General features: G+C 39.3%; 2 protein-coding genes across 3 annotated transcripts in view; one reads left to right on the top strand and one right to left on the bottom strand.

The window, feature by feature from the left end:
- EIF2AK4 (eukaryotic translation initiation factor 2 alpha kinase 4) overlaps window positions 1-10,272 on the top strand; it is a 105,634-nt gene extending 95,362 nt beyond the window's left edge. For both annotated transcript variants that reach the window (XM_027869863.1, XM_027869864.1), the window contains 7 exons: window positions 1-113; window positions 1,279-1,337; window positions 2,134-2,231; window positions 7,307-7,375; window positions 7,953-7,997; window positions 9,262-9,380; window positions 10,025-10,272. In XM_027869863.1, the coding sequence (XP_027725664.1) occupies window positions 1-113; window positions 1,279-1,337; window positions 2,134-2,231; window positions 7,307-7,375; window positions 7,953-7,997; window positions 9,262-9,380; window positions 10,025-10,082 (561 nt within the window). In that variant the 3' untranslated portion in view covers window positions 10,083-10,272. The remainder of the gene's footprint in view (window positions 114-1,278; window positions 1,338-2,133; window positions 2,232-7,306; window positions 7,376-7,952; window positions 7,998-9,261; window positions 9,381-10,024) is intronic.
- Window positions 10,273-11,336: 1,064 nt separating this feature from the next.
- Window positions 11,337-15,016, bottom strand: SRP14 (signal recognition particle 14). The gene is made up of 5 exons (XM_027870005.1): window positions 14,925-15,016; window positions 14,656-14,728; window positions 13,741-13,853; window positions 12,382-12,414; window positions 11,337-11,781 (listed from the first exon to the last, which is right to left on the bottom strand). The coding sequence occupies exons 1-5, from the start codon at window positions 14,946-14,948 to the stop codon at window positions 11,692-11,694; spliced, it is 333 nt and encodes a 110-aa protein (XP_027725806.1). The 5' UTR covers window positions 14,949-15,016; the 3' UTR covers window positions 11,337-11,691.
- Window positions 15,017-18,686: the final 3,670 nt, after the last annotated feature.

Raw genomic sequence — 18,686 nt, 5'->3', positions numbered from 1 at the left:
GTCAAATCCTTTGAGAAGGAAAGGCAGACAGAGAAACGAGTGCTGGAATCTGACCTCGTGGATCACATGGCACAGAAACTGAGGACCAAAGTCTGTGATGAAAAGAATATCAGGTAATATAATAAATAGAAGCCAGTAAATGCAAATGCTTCCTTAAGTGTAACACCCAGATTCATTTTTAAATTAGGTCACTGGTGAACCTTCTTTCAGAGTGATGCTTAATCAAAATGGATTTTGATGGATATATTCTATTCCCTTTGGAAAGTTCTGAAAGTAATTTGATGAGACAATTTCTAGTATTTCGGGACATGCCTTCCTCTTGATCTTTAAGTCACATATATTAGCACCCCAAAGTCTACTTTGTCATTCTTAAGGTATCCTTAAAACCAGGAGTCTGCCTGTCAATATTGTTCTGCAATCTGATCTGTTTGTGAACTGTTTTATTAAATGATTTAAAGTTTTCTTTCCACCCCATTCTGCCCATTTCTACCATAGTAGCTTCTCCCGTTTATTCCTTCCTTTTTTAAATCTGGTTCTTCTTCAAAGAAATCGTTTCCATCATGCATTTGGCACTAGATTTTTGCAATGACAGTGTCATGTTACTAAAGTAACTTGGTAACAGACAACTAAAAGCCAAGGGACTGGGAATAAACAAGAAATAGTCAACTACATAACAAGGTTGGTAAGAGACTATTAAAAGGATGCCCGATAAGATTTAGTTGTAGCAGAGGGTTTAAAATCTATAATATAAATGGCTTGCTTTATTAATCAATAGAAGATGAATACTTCCCTTTATTCCTAAGATATAAGGCTATTGTGCATTTCAAAGGCTATAAGCTTAATTCATTTGCTTTTGGAAGAACATCCATTCACACCTATGAGAAGACTAACTTTATTTACCAGACTGTTCTCCCATAGGCATCTTCCAAGGTACAGGATGGGGTATGCTGTGACTAGTATTTCCTAGTATTGTGAAAGGAGCAGAAAGAATTTCTATTATAGTTAATTGAAATTAGCATCTTATGCCAAGCCAGGATTTTTAAATCCAGCTAAACAAATTGGAGTATTTTCTCTTAAGTATTTGTTCATTTGAAATGACATCCTGTCATTTTTTTTACTTACTCTTGACCAAAAATTTATGCAAGTTTATACCTTAATGGTCAAGGGAAAAGCATTTCTGTAGTCTGTAGTAGAAAAATTGACTGTAACTTACATTGATATAGATTGCTTTTGCCTTCTTGACTACTTTTCTAATTGTTGTTGTTTGCTTGTTTTTAGAGAAGCTTCCGATAATCTTGCAGGGCAAAATCTGAAGGGGTCATTTTCTAATGCTTCAGGTATTACTACTAATTACAGAATGAACAAAATAATTGTAGTGTCTGACTTGATAGATACTGTTATGTTTGCTTTGCAGTGCTTTATATATGATTTTGGCTAACTCCTAATAATCCCCCCCCCAAAAAAAATTATGGTAGTGTTAACTTCTCCAAAAAATTGTTCCATATAATGGAGTTTACTTGGCTAGTTTTACTGTTCTTTGAAACCTCTAGCCTAGAAAGAGTATTCTTTAGTATACAGACCATTAGACTGAATGTCATATACCTGGCTGCTAACCCTAACTATTCCATCAACTTATGTACTTTAGGCAGAGTTTAAGCTCTCTGTGCCTCAGTTTAACCCACAGAAAACATATAGACGATTCTCTCCTAAATCCTCCCCACCTCCCAGATGAGTAAGAATTAAATCTATGATTTCTTGAATGAAGGTAATATATAAATGTAGTTTTCTGTAAAATCAAAAGGCAATATTTGAGTTAAATATCAATTATCCCCATTTAGGTCAAAGAGAAGCTATTTGGGCTTCTAAGCTTCTACAGGACTATATACCAGTTAGGTCAAATTTTGTCAGCATTGACTCTGTACCAGGATCAGTGAAAATCTCATGCCTAGTTGAAATCTGAGAGGTTACTAGGTTATAGAAGATTTCATGTTGATACTGTCTTTAAGTTTGTTAACTATAAACAAATACAGCTTTTGGTCAGCTTTCAATTTATTTGTATTTCACCTTCTTGCCTTCAATATGGTGCATTTTGTAGAAGTGAATAAAGCTATTTTGAAATTCTCTTTGGTTTAGGTTTATTTGAAATACATGGAGCGACAGTTGTTCCTAATGTGAGTGTTATAGCCCCAGAGAAGCTATCAGCCAGCACCAGGCGGCGGTATGAAACTCAGGTATGCACTGAGGCTTTTTTAGCTTTCCAATCTTTATCTTTGGGACAATGTAAGTAATGAGAGGAAATAAATGCAGAAACTTTGCTAGAAGCATAACACCTTTTTTTCCTACCTCCAAAGCTTAGGATGCTTCTGAAACTTAGCAAATTAAGGAAAAACTTACCTGTGTAACCATAGGTAAATCACTTACCCTCTCTGCTCTTCAGCGTCCTCATCTGTAAATAGGGATAATAATATCTGCAATACTTACCAGACAGGGTTGTTATAGGGAAAGAGCTTGGTGAATATTTAAATCACTATGTTAGTGACCTGTCTACAGTAAGTAAACAGGCAAAGGCAGCAATTCCTTATGCATTCTTAGCCCCTATTTAAAGGATCTAAACACAAATGTTCTAACCTTGCTCAATGAAAAGTGGACTTTAAAATGGGCCTTGAAAGATTTGAATAGGTAAGGAGAGCTTTTCAGATCAAAGGCATTTGTAAGAAGCAGGAATGAGTATGGACATTAGATTAATTGGGGACAGAAGGGCATAGTGGAATTAAATTTGAATGGCTCAGATTTATATAGCACTTAACAGGTTTACAAAATTCTTTCCTCACAACCCTGTGAAGTAGATCTCCATTTTACAGAGAAGGAAACCAAAAGTTCTAACGATTTGTCAGAGCTATTGAGTTTGGAGCTGGAATTTGAATCCAGCCCTCTCCTGACTCCCAAATATAGTGCTTTTTCCACTATTATATTCTGATATATGAATTGACAGAGTTCAGATATGGCAATTTCTGTAAGCATTTCTAACTGTTTGCTTAGATTATTAAATACTAACCAGTTTATCAGGTATTCTCTGCTACATCTATCTCTAATACTCCCTTGCTGACTGCTGTTGCATTCTTCCTATTATTACAGTTAGCTTAGTACTAAAATCATTTAGAGCACAATTCTACTGGAACCCAGTATTCATGTTCTATCTCCTCAGTTAACCACTGATCTGGGTGTCATGAGCTGCCATCACCATTGATCCTGGTTTAAGAACTAAGTAGCAAGAAAAGAAGGTTGCTAAACAGGTGACCAAGAGACCTTGTGACCCTGATCTCAATTCCAAGACAGAGGGGAGCACTAGCAATTGTGCCTGCAGGAGAGTGGGGGACATGATCACAGGGCCAGGAGGAGTGCTAGCATAGGTGGCTATAGGGGAACAAGATCCTGGGTAAAGATCAGAGCACAGGTGAGGAGAGCAGTGATCACACCTCTCCTTAGATCATACCACCTTGAAAGCACCAAAATATACAGACCACAGAGCTAGCTCTGAAGCAACAAGAAAGGCCTGAAGCTTGGGGCAGTACCCCCTCTACCCTAGGAGGACAGCCCAACTTTTTAAAGTTAAAAGTAAAAAAATTGGCTAGAATAATGGGCAAACAACAAAAATGAAACTAACCCTAACAAGTTACTGTGGTGACAAGGAAAACCAGGACACAAACCCAGAAGAAGACAACCATGTCAAAGCACCTAAATGCAAAGCCTCAAAGAAAAATATGAATAAGTCATAGGCCCAAAAAGAATTCCTGGAAGGGCTCAAAAAGGATTTTAAAAATCAAGTAAGAAAGGCACAAGAAAAAATAGGAAAAGAAATGAGAGTGATGCAAGAAAATTGTGAAAAGAAGAGTCAACAGCTTGGTAAAATAGTCACAGAAAAACACTGAAGATAACACCTTAAAAAACAAAATTGAGGCAGCTAGATGGTATAGTGGATAGAGCTCTGGCCTTAGAGTCAGGAGGACCCAAGTTCAAATCTGGCCTCAGACACTTGATGCTTACCTAGCAGCATGACCCTGGGCAAATCACTTAACCCCGATTGCCTCATGAAAAAATAAAATAAAATAAATGGCCAAATGGAAAAAGTTCCAAAAGCTCTCTGAGGAAAACAATTCCTTAAAAATTAAAATTGGGAAAGTGGAAGTTAGTGACTCCATGGAGACATGAAGAAACAATAAAACGAAATCAAAAGAATGAAAAAATAGAAGAAAATGTGAAATGTTTCATTGGAAAAACTGACCTGGAAAATAGTTTGAGAGATAATTTAAGGATTATTGGACTACCTGAAAGCTATGATCACAAAAAGAGCCTAGACATCATATTTCTTTTTTTTAAGAGGGTATTTTATTTTTCCCAATTATATGTAAAGACAATCTTTGACATTCATTTTTTTAAAAAGTTTGAGTTCCTAGGTATAGCCCAACATCTCACACCATACACCAAGATAAGGTCAAAATGGGTACACGATTTATACATAAAGCATGATACCATAAGCAAATTAAGAGAGCATGGAATGGTTTATCTCCCAGATTTATGAATAAGGGAAGAATTTAGGACCAAAGAAGATATAGAGAGCATTAGAAAATGTAATTTTATATAATCAAAATTATCTATTTTAAAAAGTTTTTGCACGAACCAAAATTATAAGGAAAGCAGAAAACTGGGGGGGAGGGTGGAACTTTGCAACAAGTATCTCTGATAAAGGCCCCATTTCTCAAATATTTAGAGAATTGAGTCAAATTTATAAAAATACAAGTCATTCCCCAATTGATGCATGGTCAGAGGATATGAACAGGCAGTTTTCAGACAAAGAAATCAAAGCTATCTATAGTCATGTGAAAAAAAGCTCTAAATCACTACTCATCAGAGAAATGCAAATTAAAACAACTCTGAGGTACCACCTCACACCTATCACCTAATGTGACAAAAAAGGAAAATGTCAGCTGTGGGAGGTGATGTGGGAAAACTGGGACACTAATACACTGTTAGTGGAGTTGTGAACTAATCCAACCATTCTGAAGAGCAATTATAGCCCAAAGGAATATAAAACTGTGCATACCCGTTGATCCAGCAATACCACTAGTAGGTCTATATCCCAAAGACATCCAAATAACGGAGAAAAGGACCTAACTGTACAAAAATATTTATAGCAGCTCTTTATATGGTAGATAAGAATTGGAAATCAAAGGGATGCCTATTAATTGGGGAATGGCTAAACAAGTTGTGGTATATGATTGTAATGGAATATTATTGTGCTGTAAAAATGACAAGCTGGATGATTTCATAAAAACCTGGAAACATTTAGCTATTCTCAGCAATACAATGGTCCAAGACAATCCCAAAGGACTAATGATGAAGCATACTCTCCACCTCTCAAGAAAGAACCGATACTGACTGAATACAGACTGAAACATGCTATTTTTCACTTTTTTTTCTTTTAAGTCATCTTGTACAAAATAGCTAATATGGAAATGTTTTACATAATTGCACAGGTGTAATATCTTATTGCTTACCCTCTCAGAAAGGGGAGAGGGGAGAGAGGAAGGGATAGAATTTGGAACTCAAAACTTTAAATAAAAATGTTTAAAAAATTGGAAAAAAAAAATTGAGTTCCAAATTTTCTCCCTCCCTCTTACCTCCCCCCGAAGACAGAAAGCAATTTGATATAAGTTAAATATGTGCAATCAGATAGAACATATTGCCATATTAGTCATGTTGGGAAAAAAGAAAAAGACCAAAAGGGAATAAAAAATATGGGAAAAAAAACATAGTGCAAAATAATATACTTCGATCCACTTTCAGATTCCATCAATTCTTTTTCTGGATATGGGTAGCATTTTTCATCATGAGTCCTTTGAAATTGTCTTGGATCATTGTATTGCTAAGAATAGCTAAGTCATTCACAGTTGATCATCATATGATATTGCTGTCACTGTACAATGTTCTCCTGACTTCACTCTGTATCCCAGTTCACTAGACATGTTTTAAGAAATTATCAAAGAAAATTGCCCTGATATCCTAGAACCAGGGGGTAAAATAGAAATTGAAAGAATCTGCCAATTACCTCCTGAAAGAGATCCCAAAATGAAAACTTCCCAAAATAATTATAGCCAAAATCCAGAGTTCCCGGTCAAAGAAAAAAATATCGCAAGCAGCTAGAAAGAAACAATTCAAATATTGTGAAGCCACCATCAGGATCACACAAGCTGTAGCAGCTTCCACATTAAAGGATCAGAAGGTTTGAAATATGATATTTTGGAAGGCAAAGGAGCTAGGATTACAACCAGGAATAACCTATCCGGCAAAACTGAGTATAATTCGTCAAGGGAAAAAATGGATATTAATAAAATAGAAGACTTTCAAGCATTCCTGATGAAAAGATCTGAGCTGGGTCGAAGAGCAAATCATAGAAACAATAAGTAATTTCATTAAAGAGAATGAAAACAAAGAGACAACATGCCAGAATTAATGGGATGCAGCCAAAACAGTACTTAGGGGAAAATTTGTATCTCTAAATGATTACATCAATAAAATAGAGGAAGAGCAGATCAGTGAATTGGGCATGCAGCTTAAAAAAAAAAAAAAAACTAGAAAAAGAACAGATTAAAAATCCCCAATTAAATACCAAATTGGAAATCCTGAAACCAAGAGAGAGATTAATAATTTTAAAGAAAACCACTGAATTAATAAATAAAACTAAGCTGGTTTTAAGAAAAAAAAAATCAGTAAAACAAACCATTGATTAATTTGATTAAAAAAGAAAACCAAATTACCAGTATCAAAATGAAAAGGGTGAATTCACCCTTAATGAAGATGAAATTAAAGCAATTATTAGGAACTATTTGCACAATTATGTGCCCAACTATTTTCAGCAATACAATGATACAAAACAATCCCAAAGGGCTTACAGTGAAAAATGCTAGCCACCTCCAGAAAAGGAACTGATGTAGTCTGAATGCAGATTGAAGCATACTATTTTAACAATCATTCTGGATTTTTTGGTCTGCATTTTCTTTTGTAACATGAGTAATGACTACACAGGTATTATCTCTATCAAATTGCTTGCCTTCTCAGGGAGAGAGGAAGGGAGGGAAAGAATTTGGAACTAAAAAAAAAAAAACTTAAAATTTTTTTGTTTCCATGTAATTGAGGAAAAAATAGACTCCAGATTTAAGAACCCCTACTATAATGTTTGGTTTGCAGACAAACAACAGGAAGATGTCTTGCTTCTACATGTTCTGAATTCAGTAATCTCTTCTTACAGGTGCAAACAAGACTCCAGACTGCCCTTGCCAACCTCCACCATAAGAGCAGCGAAATTGAAATTTTGGCTGTAAGTCCTTTCCTTTGATATTGTTGTAAGAGCAAAATTCTCAGAGCTTAGCTTTTAGCTCAATATAAATATTTTGTATTCTTACACAATTTTCACTAAGGTTAACCTTATGCAAAATTAGAGCATGAAACTATACAGAAAATGTGAAGGCTTGGGTGGAAATATCAAAAGAAAAAGGTTTCTTCCTCTCCTCCCTTCTCCAGCCCAACTCAAAAAATGGGGGAAAAAATTATAATATCCTCCAAAAATCTCCATTTTGTTTGTGTAATTTTCTAAGTGGGCCTTTAAATCTTAAATCTACATATGTACACGTATTAGAATCAGTTCCCCTTTTGGGCAGGGAGGTGGTGAGGAGCTAGAATTACGACTTTGTGGGGCCCCAGAGCTGAAGTCTCATCCTCATACCGTTGACATTTATTTCATTTCCAAACATAACAGCATCCCACAGACTTGAACAATGATTTCCAAGTTCAGTCTTTGGTAATAGTGTGTAATACAAATAATCATTTAAGCTGACCAAAATTGTCCCATCAAATCCCCTTATGCAAACTTTTATTATGTATTTCCATTTTCACAGGTAGACCTGCCAAAAGAAACAATTTTGCAGTTTTTGTCATTAGAGGTAAGCTACAGAGATTCTGCCATAACTAAGTATTGGCTTAGAAAGAGCCAAACTTTAAATTCCAAAAGTTTGAATAGTTTTTGCCATTAATGGACCAAATTGAAATGAGTTTTCCTTAGTGATGTTAATTTTCTAAACTTGGGAATTTGTAGAGATTATTGGTTAACCTTCCTTTTACAGAAGAGATTTGTTCCTAAATTATGTATTAATGGAATAATTTCAAACATTTTTCTCCCCTTAATAGGAAGGAGCAGAGTGCTAAGAGCCACTACCAATTGAAGATTAATGAGAATGTCAATTGTTATATATTAATGGAATAATTTCAAACATTTTTTGCCTCCTAATAGGAAGGAGCAGAGTGCTAAGAGCCACTGCCAACTGAAGATTAATGAGAATGTCAATTGTTTTAGAACATAAACAACCATAACTAGTATGAGACTCCTGGGAACAGTGGTGCATGGCATCCTTCCCAGCAGTGGCCTTGAGGACTCTTTCTCTTTCCCCTTGCCATCTCCCCACCCTGAAATGAGTTTGCTCCAGGTGCTAGAATCCCTAGTATCAGTCACATGTATCTTCCCTTCCCCATTTTAACTTTGGAATCTTACATGTATCTATTTTCTTTTGAACATATGTTTGAATAGCCAATAGAGCCCCTTAATCACATATAGCCCCAGCTATAGTTAATATATTATAATAGAATAAATGACTACTTCAAAATCACAGCTTTGTTTCACCTGCCCAAAATATTTGATACCAGAGATGTCATTTATCTGTGTTTGTCCTGGAAACTGAAAATGGATCCATGTGCTTGCTTCTAGTACCATCTTACTGGTTCTATACTGGTAACTGGACCTTTCATTTGCCACTGATGTATTATGAAAGTGGCATCTGTCACACATAGGCAAAGAGGAGCAGAAAATAATTTACCCAAGATCATCACGGTAGTACAGTGATAGCTGGTATACTTTCCCAAAGTAGGAATGAACTGGATGACACCAAAGGGCCTATGATGTTAATGAAGTGGTGTATAGCATTTTAATTCTAAAAGTAAATGGAGTCATCCTTCGAAGAGTTAGAGCAACCCTCTTATAGATTTTAATACTTACCTCTGTATGGCTTCTCTGTAGGTACTTTGGTCTTTGGAAGAGTACTAGTAAATCCCATTAGTGATGCCTGGGAAGAGCCATAAACTTCTCCGGTTTAAAAAAAAAAAAATCTAAGTGTACCCTGCTGTTTAAAAAGTCTTATCTTTGTTTTCCCCTAGTGGGATGGTGATGAACAGGCCTTTAATACAACTGTGAAGCAGCTACTGTCACGCCTGCCAAAGCAGAGATACCTCAAATTAGTCTGTGATGAAATTTACAACATCAAAATTGAAAAAAAGTAAGTTATCTGGTTAGCAGCAACAGGTTTCACACATGTCAGAATTCAAGCAGGTAAGCTATTAAAACCATCCCATGGTAGTTTATCTTCCCTGAAGCTTCAGATCCCTCTCTAGCAGCACCTCATTATCCTGTCAGGATGATGAGGAATAAGTCTACTGATGAGTTCGGCAGCTGGCAGCCAGTGGAGCCTGCCTAAGGCCATCTATCAGGTCTCATCTTCAGCCACGACCTTCAAAGCATAAAAGGGCAAGGATTAACTGTCCCCATTATAAATTTATTCCCCCAGGTGACCCATTTATAGAATTCTAGTGTTTAAATTAGAAGGAAATAGCTATGAGCTCTGCTGCTTCATTTTTAGAAAATGAGACTAATTGACCTTTGCTTTAAAGTCCCAATAGAGAAATATTACCTTCTCACCCCACTACCTTTAAAGGCAGAAATGAAATGTGTGAAACAAATGATGACATTTCACTTGCCAAAAAAATTTAGTGAGCAGCTAACTTTCCATATTTTTGTTGGAAAAGCACTCTTACAGATAAATTTATTTTCCCAAATAGAACCTAAAGGCTTTCCTTCTTCATTTCTTGAACCATTGTTTTTATCTATGGCCACCTCTAATTAATGACTTTCTTTCTTCTGCAGAGTGTCGATGCTATTCCTGTATAGTTACAGAGATGACTATTACAGAATCTTGTTTTAAGTATGAAGAATTCATTGCATGGGACATGTGAATTGTACATAGTAGTGTTCAAACCAGACAGAAGCTTATGCTGTAATATAGAATGCTGTACAGTCATTGTAATTTTGGATAAATCTTAAACTGAATATTTTACAGTGTATATATTAGAAGGCTGCTAAACTTTTTGACTTTAATAAATGTTTTTGATAAATCTGCCTGCTGTGCTTGCAGGGGGGATGGGGAAAAAGGATATCTACATACAAATCAAAGCACATTAGCTCTTCCTATATCCCTGGAGATTGGATGTGTGAAATAACCTTTAGGTTATAGGTTATAGTATCTAATCAATTCACCTATTCTCAGACTGAATACAACCATGTGAAAGAGGTGCTATCTTTATCTCCACTTTATAGATGAAGAAATTGCACCTTGGAAATTAACTGACTTGTGTAAGTATCCAAGTGTGTTAAGTACAGTATTCTTTCTACTATATGCTTTGCTGAGTTTGGGTTGTTGTTCATTTGTTTCAGTCATGCCCAACTCTTCATGACCCCATTTGGGGTTTTCTTGGCAAAGATACTAGAGTGGTTTGCCATTTCCTTCTCCAACTCATTTTACAGATGAGAAAACTGAGGCAAACAGGGTTAAGTGACTTGCCCAAGGTCACACAGCCAAGTAAGTGTCTGAGGCCAGATTTGCACTCATGAAGATAAGTCTTCCTGACTCCAGGCCCAGCACTCTATCCACTGGGCCACCTAGCTGCCATGAGTTTGGGATATGGTTTTTATACTTAACAAAAGAGGAATGAAGCATCCGAAGATATAACTAGCTTAACTTCTTGTCATTCTAAGCTTGCTTTCTGGGGACATGGGCAGTATAACAACTGAAGGTCTGGATTTCAAAGATTCTATTGAACTGAGTATATTCAGTGGAAACAAAGAATGCTAATATCAAGGAAAATTTTTAAATTGAAGATATTAGTTGTACCTTAAAAGCTGTACTTCTTGGATTTGGAAAATGAACTACCATATAGTCACTTTTTCAGTGAATTGTGTTAAATTAATTTAAATCGTTCATTAACAAGACTTAAAAACTTCTTAAACACCTCAGAAGTATTAAAAAGCAACCCTAACACTACACATTCTATTCAAAGAACTGCCAGCTTCTGTCACCATCAGCCCTGAGGACATGCTAAAAGCTTTCTCATTCCTCACACAGTTGGGTTAATAATGCAAAACCAAAGGTGATTAAAAAAAAAAAAACAGGTAAAGGGAATCAAGAAAGGTATATCAAGAGATTTAATAATACATTGCTATGTTCACAAAGCTCTCTAAAGTGACTTCAACAAACCATAGGTCAGGTATCCTACAAAGTGTAGAGGGAGTGAGGCTGGGTGGATGCTATATACATATATATATATACAACTTGGGCAAGCCTTTTTTTCTTTTTTAATCACAGCTGCCCCTGTAAACATTAAGCCTGAAATTAACTGAATGATGATCTGCCACTAAAGTAATGCCCCCCTCCCCTACACATGAAGCCATTCAGCGCTAAGAGAAGCCAGTACCACCAGCCAAGCGTCTTCAGAGTTCTGTTTAAAGGTGAAATAAAACAGGAATCCAAGTGTCCCTCACTGTGTTGCTTTGCTCTTCTTGTTTTTGCTCTTCTTGTCTCTCTTCTTTAGCCCATCCATATTGGCTCTCAGCAAGTTAGAATAGGCCTGTAAAACACAAGGCATAGCTTTCAGTAGAAAAGGGAGCACACCTGATTAGGCCACCATGCTTCCATAGACAAGGAAGTCGTCCAGTAAAGGAGATAAGAGAACTGTTAGGAGAGAAAGAATGTACCAGAATATACCTTCCCTCTGGTTCTGGGAAGGACAGTCCCCGTGCTTTTATATTATGTCAACTTTTCATCCCCTACTCGCCCTAGGCAAGACAATCACTGACCTTATTTTGTTATTATGCAATTCCTATGGCAAAGCCAGCAAATAATTGTTGACATTTAAAATAGTGCTTTTTAAAGTCATGCCAAGCACTTGACCTACATTCCATTGTTTACAAAACTGTATTAGTAGGATGATAGGTCAAACCCAAGCTGACTCTGACAGGAAAAAAGCAAAAGAGATGAAACTATGTTCTGTGTCCAATACCACCATTCACATTAGGCAGCCTCATTTGTAAAATGGAAATTAAAATTGCCCCTCCTAGGATAGTATTAACTCCAGTTTGTTATTTTAGTTCAGTTAGATGCCTAGACTTAACTTGGAATTTTACTTACTAAAAAAACTGGGAAGACCCAGTGAACATCAGAAACTTACCATCTGGAATTTATTCACTTCTTTAGAGCTCACCTAAAAAATATAAATAAATCAATTACCTCTTCTCTTCATGCAAGAACCATCAAAAGTCCTCATGGGGGCAGCATACCCCAAACTTCAAAACATCTGTCCCAACTTCATAGAGCTGTGTTTTAATAGTGTACCTAGCTAAGGTCAAGGAAGCAAGGAGATGCTGCAAGGGAAGGCTTTCCTCACCTGTATATTCAAAAACCAAATAGCTCTTCACCCTTCAATTCCCCTTGTAGGTGTGTTCCCAATGTCTTATGATTAGGATCTTTTCTGACTCACTAAAGACTGAGGGGGAAAAGGTCTTAAAGATGCCTAAAGTCTTTAATGATGGACAGTTTCATGGTAGAATATGAAACAAAGTATCTCAGTCTATAAATGTATGGAGGTACTACACAAAACAAACTCCTTTTCTCATGCAACTTGCCTTCAGAAGCAAAGTCCCACATGTCCCTTCAGTTTCTTCTTTAAAAGGAAAACACTGTGCCACAAAGTGCAATGCAGCTTTTTGCCTCAGAGTAAAGAACTGTGGAATAAGGAAATCTGAAGAATTCCCACAGCCCAACTTTACTACACTAAACAACGGGTAAAGCCAGCATCTGGCATCTCTTTTCGATTGATTTTTGGAAAATTCTCAAAAGAGCCAATAAAAAGGCAGGATTTTATACTGGGTAAAGAGGAACCAAATTAACCCAAGTCTTTTATGTGCCAGTGTTGAGGGTAGTAAAGAAGAAAGTTAATAAAAGAGCTTTATACATAGTAAGCTAATAACTAAGTGAATCGGATTCTGGTGCAGCAAATAAAATAGTATTTCTGTATTCACTGACTCTTATAATGCCTCACTCTCTACCCTTATTAGAAAAAAAAACCATTAAGAGCAATTCTATATTTTATCACAAGCAATACAAGGGCACAGGCCACAGCCAAATGAAATATCAATTAGGCACTGAGAAGCTGATGATGGTAAGTCATAGTAGTGGCATAAAGAGTATTTGTACCATCTTTCCATTAACTGCTCCTGGAGCCAAGAAAAATTACTGATACTCTACTTCCCCACAAAACTTTTGGAAAAGCAAAGGGGAAATCATTTCACCTTCCTCTCTACTTCTTTTCTGGTACTCTAGGCAGTATGAGGTGGCATAGAAACAAGCCAAATTGTAATTTGTCATACCTAACTCATCCCTGAATAACTGAATGTTGAACAATTCTTGAAGGTAATCACAGGTATGAAATATGGATCTAACAGTTCCTACCTTCAGAATCCTGAATATTTCCAATTTTAAGATATAAATATGCCACCCTTGCACCTAGCTCCCCAGAGTCCCTGCTCACCACAGTGCTGATCTTCTTTTTTCCATCAGTCGCTCTTAACAAACACTTATTGTCCGAAGGCTCAAAGCCTTCCACAGACCCTTTCCGTGGAATGGGTTTAGTACGACCATCATCTGCATTAAAGAAAAAACAGATTCTTTTCAAAAGAAAAATCCCAAGACTAAATGGAATCTTTGTAAGTTATATAGTTAATACCATTCCAATTCAGGAATGAACCTATACTATGCCAGAAGCCTAATTCTTTAGTCAATATCCAGGAAGTGGAGATGGCAACATGAGATTCAATTTCTATGACAGAACCAAATAAAGGCTATAAAAATTTCTGCCCGAGGTGACAGGCATCCTGTGAATAGAAACATAAAGGAAAAGGTAGAAAAAGGTAAGCAAGAGCCCTGAGAGAACAGGGTGCAGAAGGGACTTCAGTGGCTGAAAAACTAGGCACCTCGGCAATAGCTAACCAATGCTGGTCCGGCCCAAAAACGGAAATCGTGTCCAAACAGAGTTGAGTGCTCCATTCTGCCCCCAGCACGGCTCCCGCCGCTGAGGATAGATGGACCCTGGCCAGTCCTTGCCCCGCCGCCTCCGCTCGGGGGATCTGGAGCTGGAAGGCCTTGGGGTGCAGAGGCCCAGGGAGGCCTGCCCAAGGCCCGCGCGTCCATCTCGGGTCATCGCTTCCCCTTTAAACATAACCAGATGTCTTCGTAATCCCATGTATTTTGTTTTATGCGTTTAAAAACGCGATTCTGAGAACCTCGGGCTTAGGAGGCCCAGGGAGGTGAAGAGGCTGGCCCAAGGGAGCACGGCCGGGCCTCTAGCGGGGCTAGCCTGGGCTAATCTGGACGTCCGTGCCTCAGTTTCCCGCGTGCGTGCTCCCCCGCTCCCTGCCCCCCCCGCGGGGCAGCGGACGCTCCTTACATTTCTTCAGGGTGATGAACACGCTCCCCGACGACCGGCACTTCTGGAAGAGCCTGGTCAGCTCCGTCAGGAACTGGAAAAACAACCCGCCCCACCCGGGCTCCGTTAGACGGCCCCCTGACGCCAACGCCGGGGAGCAGGCCGGGCCAGGCCGAAAGCCCGGGCGAGGCTCTGCTCTTTGCACCCACCTCCCACCACCACTCCCTCTCACTGCCCCCGCCCGGTCTCCACCCGGCCCGGCCCGGCCCGACCCCAGCCCTGGCCCCCACCTGCTCGCTCTCCAGCAGCACCATCGTAGCTCCTCCGCCTCCCCGGCTGCGATCGCTCAGTCACCGTTAGCCTGCGAGCCACAGCCGGAAGTGCTGCTCCAGGGAGGCGGGACTTCCGCTTTTCCGGACGATTCCCCTGCCTACGCCCATTGTTATCGTCCTTCCCTCCCTCCTCCTTCCCCGTGCCAGCCACGCCCCCTTAGGGCGTGCCTCCGAAGTCCCCGCCCCCTCCCGTGGAGGAGGGAGCAGAGGAGGAGCAGAAGGGAGAGGTCTAAAGAGGGAGGATGAGAGAGAGGAGAATGAAGGCTGAGATGGAGCCAAGAAGGAAGGAGAGAGAAGAAGAGGGAAGAACGAGGGAGGAGGAGGGAATGGAGAGGAAAGCAGCTGAGAAAAGAGGAGGGGAGGGATGGAGGAAGAGAAGGGAAGGAAGGTGGGAGCTGGGACGGAGTGAAGGGAAAGAAGGAAGAGGGAGACAGAGCCAAAAAGGAAGGAGAGAGGAGGGGGGGCAGGAGAAGAACGGAGCTAGGAAAGAGAGGAGAGGAGAAGATCCAGAAGGGAGAGAGAGAGAAAGGGAGAAGAAGGAAAGGAGAGGGAGGGGAAAGGAAGAAGAGCAGTGAGGGTGTTAGGAATGAGAAGACAGGGAGGAAGGGGAGGAAGGAGAAAAAAGAAGAGTGGGAAAGGAAAAGGAAGATGAAGAAGGGAGGAAGACGAGGGGAAAGGGAGGAGAAGGAAAGAAGTGGAGGAAAGGAAATAAAGGGAGAGAAGGAGAGAGGAGGAAAGGGAAAGAAAAGGGTATTTGGAAGGAGAGGCAGGAGAGGGGAAGGGAGAAGGAAGAGAAGAAAAGGGAGAGGAAAGAAAAGGAGAGGAGAGGAGTGAGAGGAAAGAAGGAAAGAGAAGAAAAAGGAAAAGAGGAAAGGTAAAATGGAGAGGGAAGAAGAGGGAGGAAGGAATGAAGTTAGGAAAGAGAGAGGGAAGAGGGAGAAGAAGTGAAGAAGGGAAAGGGAAGACAGAGGGAAAGAGGAAGAAAGGAATGGAGGAGAGAAGGGGCATGTTAGAAGGAAAAAGGGAGAAGGACAGGGAGAGGAAGTTGGGAAGATAGGAGAAGGAAAAAGAGGAGTGAAGTGGAGAAGAAGGGTAGGAATGACGGGATGGGAAAGGAAGGAGAGAGAAGGGAAAGCTGCCCAAGGGACATGGATGAGGGAAATCTCACCTGCTCTTTTTTCAGGCCCCCAATACATCCCATCCTCCTTCAGGGATCCTCCCTGACCGGGTTTTAGGCTTGATCCCCAAGGATCTTTTATGGAAATTTTGTGCCACTAATATGTGTCTGACTGGCCTGGGTTCTGGTCATTGTTCTTCTGGCTCATTCTGCTAACAGGGATAATTGAACAGTTCAGTTCAAGAAACCCTTAGAAAGTGCCTACCATATTCTAGGCACTGTGCTAAGTACCGGAGATAAAAGATGAAAAACAACATAGCCCTTACCCTCAAAGAATGCATATATTCACCCTTGCCCTTTGCTCCATCAATTTTTATCTCTCCCAGATCATAAATTTCTCTCTTTCTAGTAGCCCCATTGCCTTCTGCCTATAAACAAAATCAGTTCTCTTCTAGCCATAAAACTCCGTCCCCAAACAAAAAATGGTGTGGTGGAAAGAGTACTACATTTGGAATCAATAGACCTAGGCTTGAATCCTTGTTGCACTACATATTGCTTGTATAACCTTGGCTGAGCAAGGCCTTCAGCCCCTGGGCCTCACTATCTTCATCTGGAAAATGGGGGGGGGGCAGGCTATAGTAGTTGTGCCAAGGTCCATCATCTAGGTGTCAAAGTGGATAAAGTGCTACACTTAGAGTAGGGAAGACCTGAGTTCAAATCCAACTTCAAATTCAAATCCAACTGTGTGACCCTTGGCAAGTCACTTAACATCTGCTTCAGTTTCCTCATCTGTAAAATGGGGATAATAATAGAATCTATCTCTCAGGATTATTGTGAGCATGAAATGATCTAGTATTTGTAAAAAAATGCTTTGTAAATCTTACAGTAATACATTTCTTTTTTCCTTTTTAATATATTTGCACTGATACTTTTTGTTTCCTACATCACCAAACCCATCCCTTCCCAGAGAGCTATCCCATATGACAATATTTTTTAAAGGGGAAAAAAAGGAAAAATCAGCAGTTAAAATATTTGCAACGGGCATCTATTAATGAACCTCCCAGAGCTGCAAGGAAGTGAGGTGGGACTGCTTTCTCACATTTCCTCTTTGGGGCCATGCTTGTTCTTTGTAATTTTGCAATATTCACTTTTAATTTTATTTCTTCCATTTATATTGTCCGTTGTACAGGGGGTAGCTGAGTGGCACAGTGGATATAGTGCCAGACCTGGAATCCGAAAGACTTATCTTCCTGAATTCAAATCTAGGCTCAATCACTAGCTGTGACCCTGGGCAAGTTACTTCACCATGTTTGCCTCAGTTTCCTCATCTGTAAAATGAGCTGGAAAAGGAAATGACAAACCACTCAAGCATTTTTGCCAAGAAAACCCCAAATGGGGTCACGGAGAGTCAGACATCACTGAAAATGACTGAAGAACAACAAAAGTTGTTTGTGTGTGTGTGTGTGTGTGTGATTTTCTTGGCTCTGTCTACGTCACTCTCATCAGATCATGTAAATCTTTCCATGTTTCTCTGTATTCATCATATTTCATCACATGTACCACAATTTGTTTAGCCATTGACCAATCAATGGGCATCTATTCTGTTTCCAGTTTTTCTACCACAAAAAAATGCTGCTATAAATATAAAATCCTATACCATCATAGATACTCTCACCACCATCACCGCCACTGCCACTGACTGGGAAAAGAGCATATTGGTGAAGTTACCATCGTTGCCAGCAATTCATTTTAACATCTTAACACATTCATCCTGCTATACCTATCTTGGAGGAGAGAGAGAGAGAGAGATTATTAGCCACCACAGCTGTGCACAATTGACCATTTTCCTCCTATAAATCCAGAAAGGTTACATAGAGAATTTAGGAATCTAGAAACTAGTAAAAAAAAAAATAATGGAGAAAATTTGAACCAGATGACCTCTGAGGAACCTCCCAATACTGAGATTCATTGATTCTTTCTCTGTACACCCGTAGCATTTGTTAGTCTGAGTGGGGAGAACAGGAAAGAGTTGAATGTATAAAGGGAACTTTGAGTAGCTATGCCTGAGACAAATGCAGTATTCACATAGGAGCAGAGGAGATGGGAAGTGGAGATTTATATGCTTAATCCATCTACATGCCAGGAAGGCATCTGACAAGGCTTCTCATTGATACAGATATATTTGTGGACAAGACAAAGAAATACAGCCAGTCTGACTGATTCACAGCGGGGTGAAGAGTCGTATCTCAAGAGCTTTGACTAATAAGTTCATAGTGCAATGGCACATTTTAAGTATCTGACCTCTATCAATGACTTGAATGAGGACACATTCAATTTGTAGATGACACAACAGAGGAAGAGATGTCATCTGTTGGATGACAGAATCAGGACATCAAAAGATCTTGACAGGGGCAGCTAGGTGGCACAGTGGATAGAGCACTGGCCCTGGATTCAGGAGGACCTGAGTTCAAATCCGGCCTCAGACACATCACACTTACTAGCTGTGTGACTCTGGGCAAGTCACTTAACCCCACTGCCTAGCCAAAAAAAAACAAAAACAAAAAAAACTTGACGGACTAGAAAGATAGATCAAATCCAGTCTT

Source organism: Vombatus ursinus, unplaced genomic scaffold (assembly GCF_900497805.2).
Source record: "Vombatus ursinus unplaced genomic scaffold, bare-nosed wombat genome assembly UNPS02014794.1, whole genome shotgun sequence".
In the NCBI taxonomy this organism is placed as follows: domain Eukaryota; kingdom Metazoa; phylum Chordata; class Mammalia; order Diprotodontia; family Vombatidae; genus Vombatus; species Vombatus ursinus.
This window is presented reverse-complemented; position numbering and strand designations above follow the sequence as displayed.